Source organism: Rhagoletis pomonella, unplaced genomic scaffold (genome assembly GCF_013731165.1).
Source record: "Rhagoletis pomonella isolate Grant_MI unplaced genomic scaffold, Rhpom_1.0 Rhpom_scaffold_00002, whole genome shotgun sequence".
NCBI lineage: Eukaryota > Metazoa > Arthropoda > Insecta > Diptera > Tephritidae > Rhagoletis > Rhagoletis pomonella.
In genome coordinates, this window is record NW_023458556.1 from 102,830,561 (window position 1) to 102,839,730 (window position 9,170).

The following is a 9,170-nucleotide window of genomic DNA, read 5'->3' on the forward strand; positions in this document are numbered from 1 at the left end:
GCCAAAGCGATCCGAGCAGCAGCAAACCGTTGCATTCCACAGGCATCCCACCGTCCAAAAACCCATGTTCCCTGGTGGAACAAAATGCTTTCAAATCTCCGAAGAGAAAAAATGCAAGCTTGCTATAATTTCAAAAGTAACCCAACGCCAACAAATCTTATTAATTTCAAAAAGCGCAATGCTATCTTCCGTAAAGAAATGAAAGCTCAAAAAAGGCTTAGCTTCCAGAAGTTTACGGAATCTGTCTCCCCCAACTCTTCTCTCTCCGATATATGGAATAGAATCAACAGACTTTGCAATAGAAATCCATACAAACCGGTCGTTGCTATACACACCAATAACTACATCTCTTCGGACCCATCAGTAATTTCAAATCAATTTGCCTCAGTGTGGTCTAACCACTCTGATGATACCAATTTCCCTAATCAGTTTAGAAGTGAAAAATTGTATGCCCTAAACCATCTAACACCTCTTGGCGAAATACACCCGAAAGCAAAGCTTATCGAAAAAGTAATCACTGCGACAGAATTATCGATGTGCTTCGCAATAGCGAAAGGAAAAACTCCTGTCTTCGACCGCATTTCTTACAAAATGTTAAAAGAAATGTCCCATTTTGGAAAATCTTGATTGCTATGTCTCTATAACACTATATTTGATACCGGTATCATACCACAAAACTGGAAAGTCGCCACTGTAGTTCCTATCCCTAAGGCAAATAAAACTCCCCTTTCAACTGACGGATACCGTCCTATTTCTCTTCTCTCTTGCTTATCAAAAGTGTTAGAACGGATAATAGCAAATCGTATTGCATGGTTCACTGAGTCGCAGTTACTCATCAACTCTAACCAAGTAGCCTTCAGTCCTAACAGAGGCTGTACAGACGCCCTCCTTCACATAGACTTCTATGTGACAAAAGCTCTCTCAGCCCGCAATCACGTCTCCATGCTATCACTAGATTTTGAAAAAGCATTTGACCGGATAGGACTCCATGTCATCTTAAACCGCCTTCGTTCGTGGGGAACTGGTCCCAAAATGTTCTCTTTTGTCAAGTCCTTCCTACAAAATAGAAAATTCCGCGTCAGAATACAAAACGTATTCTCCGAGACGTATACCCTAAATAATGGCGTACCGCAAGGTTCCCCATTATCGGTAGTGCTCTTCAGCATTGCCTTCAACGAAATAAGCAACATAATAAAATCAAATAACTATGTGGATCATTGTATTTTTGCAGATGATGTTTACATATTCTGTAGAAGGAATAAAAATACAGAAAAAAATTTAATTTTTAAGAATATAATAAAAGATATTCTGTATTGGACCATATATTCGGGAGCTAAAATATCTCTAGAAAAAAGTAAAAATTTCCACATTTGTAGGAAACACTCATGTGATTTTTACAACCATAATTTAGCTGTAAATAATGTTCAAATAGAGAATGTAAAAAAACTTAAAATCTTAGGCATTATATTTTCCAATAATTACCGCTGGACGGATCAATGTTTGAATATCAAAAGGGCATTAGCTGCCATAATAAACCTTATTACGTATCTCGCAAGTAAAAAATGTCATGCACTTACTAATACACTTATATACTTAACTAAAACTCTATTATGTATGGAAACTCTCCTAGATCAATCTTAAATACATTCAAGCCGATTTACCACCAAGCGGTGAGAGCGAGTCTCTACGCATATCGCACAACTCCCATCAAAAACCTGTTAGCAGAGGCTGGTTTACCATCTGTAGAAGAAAGAGTACATCAAGTCTATTCGAGCTTAATACCAAAAATAGTTTTTCCATCCAACTCGCTCATTGATAATGACATCAAAAACATTAGCCACACACAAAGACAGCAAAGAACTCCCTCAGCAATACATCGAATACTGAAAATTTCCAAAGATCTAGATTTCCACTACATGGAGGAAACTACCAACCAAATCATCCGCCATGGGAGATCATGAAATCTGATGTCTTCTTATGTTTGTTCCGAGAGCGCAAAGTTCATTATGAAGCTGATGGCTGGAACATATGGTTCACAGATGGGCCGAGAACTGAAACCTCACCAGCAAGCTTCGCAGTAGTAAATAAGTTTGGTCACACTTTGAGGGTACAGACTCTATCAGACACCGCGTCTTTTTTCACTGCAGAAGCAGTCGGAATCCGCTGCGCAATAACAATGGCGTTGGAGAAGGGCTGCCACGGACAGCAAATCAGTGCTAAATGCAATTCAAAACCCCTTGTCAAACCCTAAGACCATTAATCAAATAAGATACTTACTCATCGATAAGGTATCTACTATACGCTTGCTCTGGATCCCTAGTCACATAGGGATCTACGGCAACGAAGCGGCTGATGGGGCAGCAAAATCTGTTCTCACTCTACCGGTAACAAAAGATGGAACGTGCGAGAAGAAAGATATGTGTGCAGCAATCAAGCGTTACCTCCAGGCAAAATCGAAGAGCGAATGGCTTCAATATAACCATCACCACTACTCACCCATCAACAGAGACCTAAAAAATATACGATACCCTGCCGACATCCCAAAATCGCAGATTAAGAACTACTCCCGTTTGCGCCTTGGCCATACCCAGGACACTCACCAACATCTCCTGGCCGGTGATCCACCTCCATCCTGTGCACTCTGTGGCGATACGCTCTCTTTAAAACACATATTTCAAGACCTCTCTGAACTTGGCAGGACAACTTTTTCTCAAAGCAAAAATCCCTATCGGATAATTTGCCGTAAATTATCCGTAAATTATCCGAAAAGAATAATTTTGCCGAGGACATATTTTAAAAAATATCGCATGCCCTGCTAACTTCCACGGAAGTTAGCAGGACACCTTCTGAAAACCAATTAAGGAAACCAGCTAAACCCAAACTAACTATTTGATAATTTGCCGTAAATTATCCGTTGTTTATCCGTGAAAATAATAATTTAGCCGCTTACACATTTTAAAAAATATCGCGTGCCCTGCTAACTTCCGTGGAAGTTAACAGGTCACCTACTGAAAACCAATTAAGGAAACCAACTAAACCCAAACGTAACTATTTGATAATTTGCCGTAAATTATCCGTTGTTTATCCGTGGGACTAAAAATTTTGTCGCAGACATATTTTTAAAAAAACTCCACTTCCACGGAAGTTAGCAGGGCACGCGATATTTTTTGAAATATATCCGCGGCAAAATTATTCTTTTCACGGATAAACAACGGATAATTTACGGCAAATTATCAAATAGTTAGTTTGGGTTTAGCGGGTTTCCTTAATTGGTTTTCACGGAAGTTAGCAGGGCACGCGATATTTTTTAAAATATGTCCGCGGCAAAATTATTCTTTTCACGGATAATTAACGGCAAATTATCCGATAGGAATTTTTGCTTTGAGCAAAAGTTGTCCTGCCAACTTCAGAGAGGTTATTTCAAGACTGTTATATCCTAGTTGAAATCAGAAACCAATATCTTAAAAGCAACTGGATTGAACTTCTTAAAACGCCTACGTAAGAAAATATAAATTATATAAACAATTTTATAAAGCATATTCGTGTCCGTATATAGAAATAATTATTTTATTAAAGCTGATCTTTGATTAACAATTTTACTTCTTTAAGTGATACACAAAGAGTTTATTATTTAGAGCTGATAGTCCTGGCAGCTAATGCTCGCTCAATAATATTAATGCAATAATTTATTTAATTTGTTAATAAATAATAATAATAATAATAATACATATCCATACATACAAATGTACATACATATGTCCTTGGACAACAGGCCACAAATAAATTTGTTCACAAAGGATTATCTTCATATATTTCTTTCAGGTATACAGCATAACTGCTACAAGTAAATAGCAAACTATTTTGGGGTGTTAAAAAGTGCTTAGGATTTTTTTTTGTTTCTGCTGCACAAACGATTTACTATCCTCTTTACTTATTTTCTCTGTAAAGACAAAATACATGCATATGTACATACATTTTTTTATTTTTTTTTTACGAAGAGGAAGCATCGAAAGCCTGTACCCGTCAGTGTGGACTTTAACCCGAACTAGACCTCCTACTGTCCAAGTGCCGATCCCCCCAGTAACACCGTCAAGTACTCCGGCGGGAGGCTGTTTGAGCACTAAGCTCGCACGTACGTTCCAGTCAAATGTACTCAGTCCTGGGCTGTACCTAATAGGTTCTGCCACGTCTTAATTAGTGAAACTCTTTTCTTTTTCTACTATGTATTTATTTAAGTGTCTTTACCTGAAGTTAAAACCATATACAAACACGGTACTTATATATTAACTATTTGGAATAGTGAGGACACCCGTTTAGATGATTTTCTTGTAGCGGTCGGGCCAGATTGAGCAGCCCCGTCGCTGGTAGTTTCGTTGAACAGGCATTCAGAAATTTCGAGTCTCAAGCCCATGCACGTTTATGTGTACTGCCTTGGCGGTTGAAACGGCCTAGGTTCCAATCCGCGCCTACGCTTTGGTAAATGAACTTCATTGTTGGGGAGGAGGTCTGAGAGCGCCAGTTTCTAAACCGCATAACCTTGGCGGTTGGAACGACCTAGGTTCTAATCCGCTCCTACGATTTTGACGAATAGGTTACAAGGCCGCACTACCTTGGCGGTTGGAACGGCCTAGGTTCCAATCCGCGCCGACGCTATGTTGGGGAGACGGTTTGAAAGTTTCTAAGCCGCCTGCCTTGGCGGTTGGAACGCGCTAGGTTCCAATCCGCTCATGCTCTTCGGGTTCCCGAATTTCAGAGCCGCATTGCCTTGGCGGTTGGAACGGCCTAGGTTCCAATCCGCGCTTTTGCATTACATACCTATTGCACGTCTCTGCCGCTCTAGACATCTCAAACATTTCATAATTGACGTTATTTCACTGCTGGATAAACTCCATTCCTCTCTACCTCTCAGCATATAATTTACTACAGCTTCTGGAGACAGTGCTGCATTGATATACTGTTGGAGTCTACGTCTCTGTTCGCTGAATCGTGGGCACAGTAGAAGTATGTGCTCCGGGTCTTCGATGGTGCCTTTTCCGCAGAAGTCACAGTACTGATCACTATCGTGTTTGGTTAACACAGTACGACAGGCCCTACTTAACATTAAAAGTTAGTTTGTTAAGTTAATGTCGTTTTTTTTGTATTTTTAGCATCCCACTTCTGACACCAAATCTTGTGGGATTTCTCTGTGCTATGAAATAAAACGATTGATTAGCTTTTAAACATTTATTACGAATAAGTTCACATTACATTTTACACGATAGCCTTATTTAATTATTTAACTAAAAGTTCACGTTTAACAATTTATTGCGCGGTGGTGGGTTTTTTTACTTTCAACGTCCGTCTGCTTTCGTGGTTAATGCCAATCTGTTTTTAAAATCCTATTCGTCGTTCGCTGTCGTTTTCCGTGTTGCTGTGTCCCCTCGTTTAGGGTTAAATTTTTGTGTCTGATGAGCTTTGTGTTAAGTAGGTCTTGTCGTACTGTGGGTGTGTTCAGTAATGCAGTATAATGCGCATACTGCTTTTGCAGGACCAGCAGAACGTTCAGAAATGCTAATATGGCAGCACTGCAAATGTCGAGCGTTCTAAAACGCCATGTTTCTATCAAGCGTCGCTCATCATTTGCATAAAAAAATTACACTGCCGCTGATTACGCTTGTACCATGTCGGAAGAAAAGTGAGTACAAAACTAATTTTCTGTAATTTTTACAATGAAAATTTGTTAAACGTATAGTTTTGAAACAATCTTATATTATATTTTTATTATTTTCAGCGAAAATCTTAGTACGGCTGAAGTTAAGTTGCTGCTTAGAGTTCGATTAAATATGGAAGACGAATTTGCATCTGGAAGGAGAAAAAAGAGCGTTCTATGGAATAAGGTGGTGGAAGAAGTAAAAAAAATCAACAGAGACATTAACATAGACAGACACATTACACAAAGAAAATTTTTAAATATGCTGGTATCGTATAAACGTATAAAAAAGCGCAATAATTCCTCCAGTAGGGAAGCAACATCTTGGCTATATTTTGAAGATTTTGACGAGGTGTATGGTACCAGGCACTCTATCAATCCTCCGCCACAAAATCTGCAAGCGTCGTTGGAGCTACCATCGTCGCCGCCATTAGAAGAAGGTAATGTTGAGCCACCCAATTCTCCACCGACTTCAAGTCGTAGAGCACCACATCCTCGGAGAAACCCAAACAGCGAAATATTAAAGTTTTTTGAAGAAGAAGCTATTAAAGAGCAAACCCGACATGACGAAGCAATGGCTGTGGAGAGGGAAAAACTTTCACTGGAGAAAGAGCGAATCCAAGCGTTGCTGGAATTAAAATCAATATTGAACCGATGTCTGCAAAAGTAGATTTTGAATTTATTTTTTATTAGTCATAAGATGAAGCTGTGAAATGTACCTTTTTAACCTTTCTAGATTGAAATCTTTTATTATTTTTATTATTGAAACCATGTGATGTTAATTTAATATATTTTATTAAATTAAATTAAATGAAAATGAAGTCTAAAAAAATGATTTATTCCGTGTTCATTAAGAAAATTTAGAAAAGTAAACTAATTATATGGAAGTACATAAGTATATATCGATGGCTGAGTGGAAGATCGACCTATCTCGGCAGCCAGTTCGAAAACGCTCTATCTCAAAAAACTTTTCAAGAACGGCCTATTTCAGAATTTAATTGAAAAACACCCTATCTCAAAATTCGGTTCAAAAACCCCCTATCTCACTTCAAAATGTATTAAAAATATGCTGATATAGGGCGTTTTTGAATCGGCAGCTGAGATAGGGCGTTTTTGAAACGAATTCTGAAATAGGGCGTTCTTGAAAAGTTTTTTGAGATAGAGTGTTTTCGAACTGGTTGCCGAGATAGGTCGATCTTCCACTCAGCCGAGCTCCAGGGTGTTCAGATTGTTTAAAAATAAGCGCAATTTCTGTTAAAAAAAATGCCAAAAATCGCAATTTTTTTTTTTAAATAAAATTCCAGAAATCGATTTAACAAATCTTTTCTTTTCAAAATGAGATCTTGTTATAATACGGTTTTTAAAACCAAAAACGAATATAATACCTTCAGAGGGTAATAATAAATAACACAAATCACTTATATGTATAATAGGGATGTACAAACAATTTTCTTTAAAAATACGCATACTTTTTAAAAATATTTGTTTCAACACATTTTGCAATAGGACTGCGCAATTATTAAATTTATTATAACTCATATTAATTGATTAATCGCACAATCCGCTTTTTACGAGCTTGGCGCTAAAAATAAAATAGAAACCTTATTATAGGTTAAATAGAAACCTATAATAAGGCGAGGTCAGCTGTTTCCACAATTTCTTCAAAATCACCTATAGTGTCTGAATGATTTACATTTCTGTTGTTGTCATATATTGAGCTATTCAACCTTGATAGCATACTGTTTGATATTGGAAGCGTTTTGCAGCAGAAACTATCAGCCTTCATATAACACTTTATTCGAACTATTGAATTAAGGCTTTCCAACCTCATCCCATTACGAATCTTAGTTTTTGTTGAATTCATTACGGAAAAAACGCGCTCAACAAAAGCATGTGAGCGCGGCAAGGATAATAATATGAAGGCTACTTTACTTATATTTCCAAACATTTTATTGCCTCTTGCGGTTTTCACTCCGTAAGCAATTATCCAAAATTCTTCAGAGTCGGATGGAATGGTTATGAAAAAGTTATTCCATGGGAAAGTTAATATTCAGTTTCCGCTGCTTTTCTTTCCTTCAAAGTCAAATTGTGACTTGGCAGGTCCCTGAAACTCGCCCTCTTGTGATTAACACACTTTTCTGGTGACAAAATCAAAGCTTTTTTTAAAAGTATTTAATTCTTCCATTAGGGCGATTATAAATTTTTGACAGTCTTTTAATATGCTTCTTTAGTCAAGTCCGCGATAAACGCAGGTCATTAGCCGCTTCTGTAAAATTATCGCGGAAAACTAAGTTTTGTATATTTTTACAATTGGAAAAAATTTAAAGGGAAAAAATCGCCAAAAATCGGTAACGGCGATTTCCTAAATTTTTACGCGCAAATATCCAAAAAAAATCGCCAAATTGGCGCGAAATCGCCAAATCTGGACACTCTTCTCGGCACTGCGAGAGAGGCAACACACAGCAGCCGAGCAAACAAGCGGCGCTCGCTCGTTTGCCGAGCAAGCCACACTTCTCGTGCCTCGCCTTATTGCAGCTACGAGTCCGAGTTTTTGCCTACCCTGGGTACAATCACGCCACAAGAACATACACGGTCAATCGACTTGATGGGCCATTTAACAAATTAAGCATATATAAAAACCATAAAATACATATATGTATATATATCAGTCTTTTTCTTAGTTTAAAAATTCATCTCTTACCTAAATGAAAAAAAATTAGACCAAATTAAGCATATACAACTTTTTCGTGGGGGCAAAGGGGCAATTTTAAATTAAAGTGGACAAAAAAAGTATGTGGTAGCTAAATCTAGCCACCAAAGGTCTAAAACGGCAACACTGATAACAACCGAATAACTGCCTACTTATTTGACAATCGATAAAAAATTTCACAAACCTTCCTCTTCAAAATTTTAAATTTCACGCTCACTTTCCTATTAACGCTTGTGTAGACATAAAAAGCTTCATCGCACAAACCGACAGACGTTGTCCTGCGCAACCGTCGGCTTGTCTGCTATTAGCGAATTCAGCAAACGCTTTTTTCTAAATATCGAAACACTGCGGATAACTGAAATGTGAAAACAACGCCAAGCTACTGCGATTAGGGATGCAAACGATGCATCGATGTTTTCAAAACATCGATGTTTCGTCCAAAAATATCGATGTTAAAACCGATATTTTGCTGGACGATACATCGTCTAGAAAAGTGAAAAACATCGACATTCATTCACTCCGTTCGTATTATGGTATTATGCCGAACGACCAGTGGCAAGCGAGCGCTTGTTCTCGGAAGCTGGTGCAACCATCATTCTGATAGAAGCAGGCTTTTGGGGGCTATATTATCAAAGCTTCTTTTCTGAACTCATTTCAAAATGTTTATTCATATTTAAATAAATAAGATTTACATATTTAAGATACATCATAATTATAGCAACATACTTATTAGGGTGCTTTTTTTTTGCGACTATTTTTTTTTTCGGTCCC

General features: G+C 37.8%; 2 protein-coding genes across 5 annotated transcripts in view; one reads left to right on the plus strand and one right to left on the minus strand.

The window, feature by feature from the left end:
• The window catches only part of LOC118734272 (transmembrane protein 132C), a 614,903-nt gene that overhangs the window by 593,432 nt on the left and 12,301 nt on the right, over nt 1-9,170 (minus strand). The gene's annotated exons all lie outside the window — the stretch shown is intronic.
• On the plus strand, nt 5,328-6,438 carry LOC118734275. Its single transcript, XM_036463989.1, has 2 exons — nt 5,328-5,674; nt 5,771-6,438. The coding sequence occupies exons 1-2, from the start codon at nt 5,661-5,663 to the stop codon at nt 6,357-6,359; spliced, it is 603 nt and encodes a 200-aa protein (XP_036319882.1). The 5' UTR covers nt 5,328-5,660; the 3' UTR covers nt 6,360-6,438.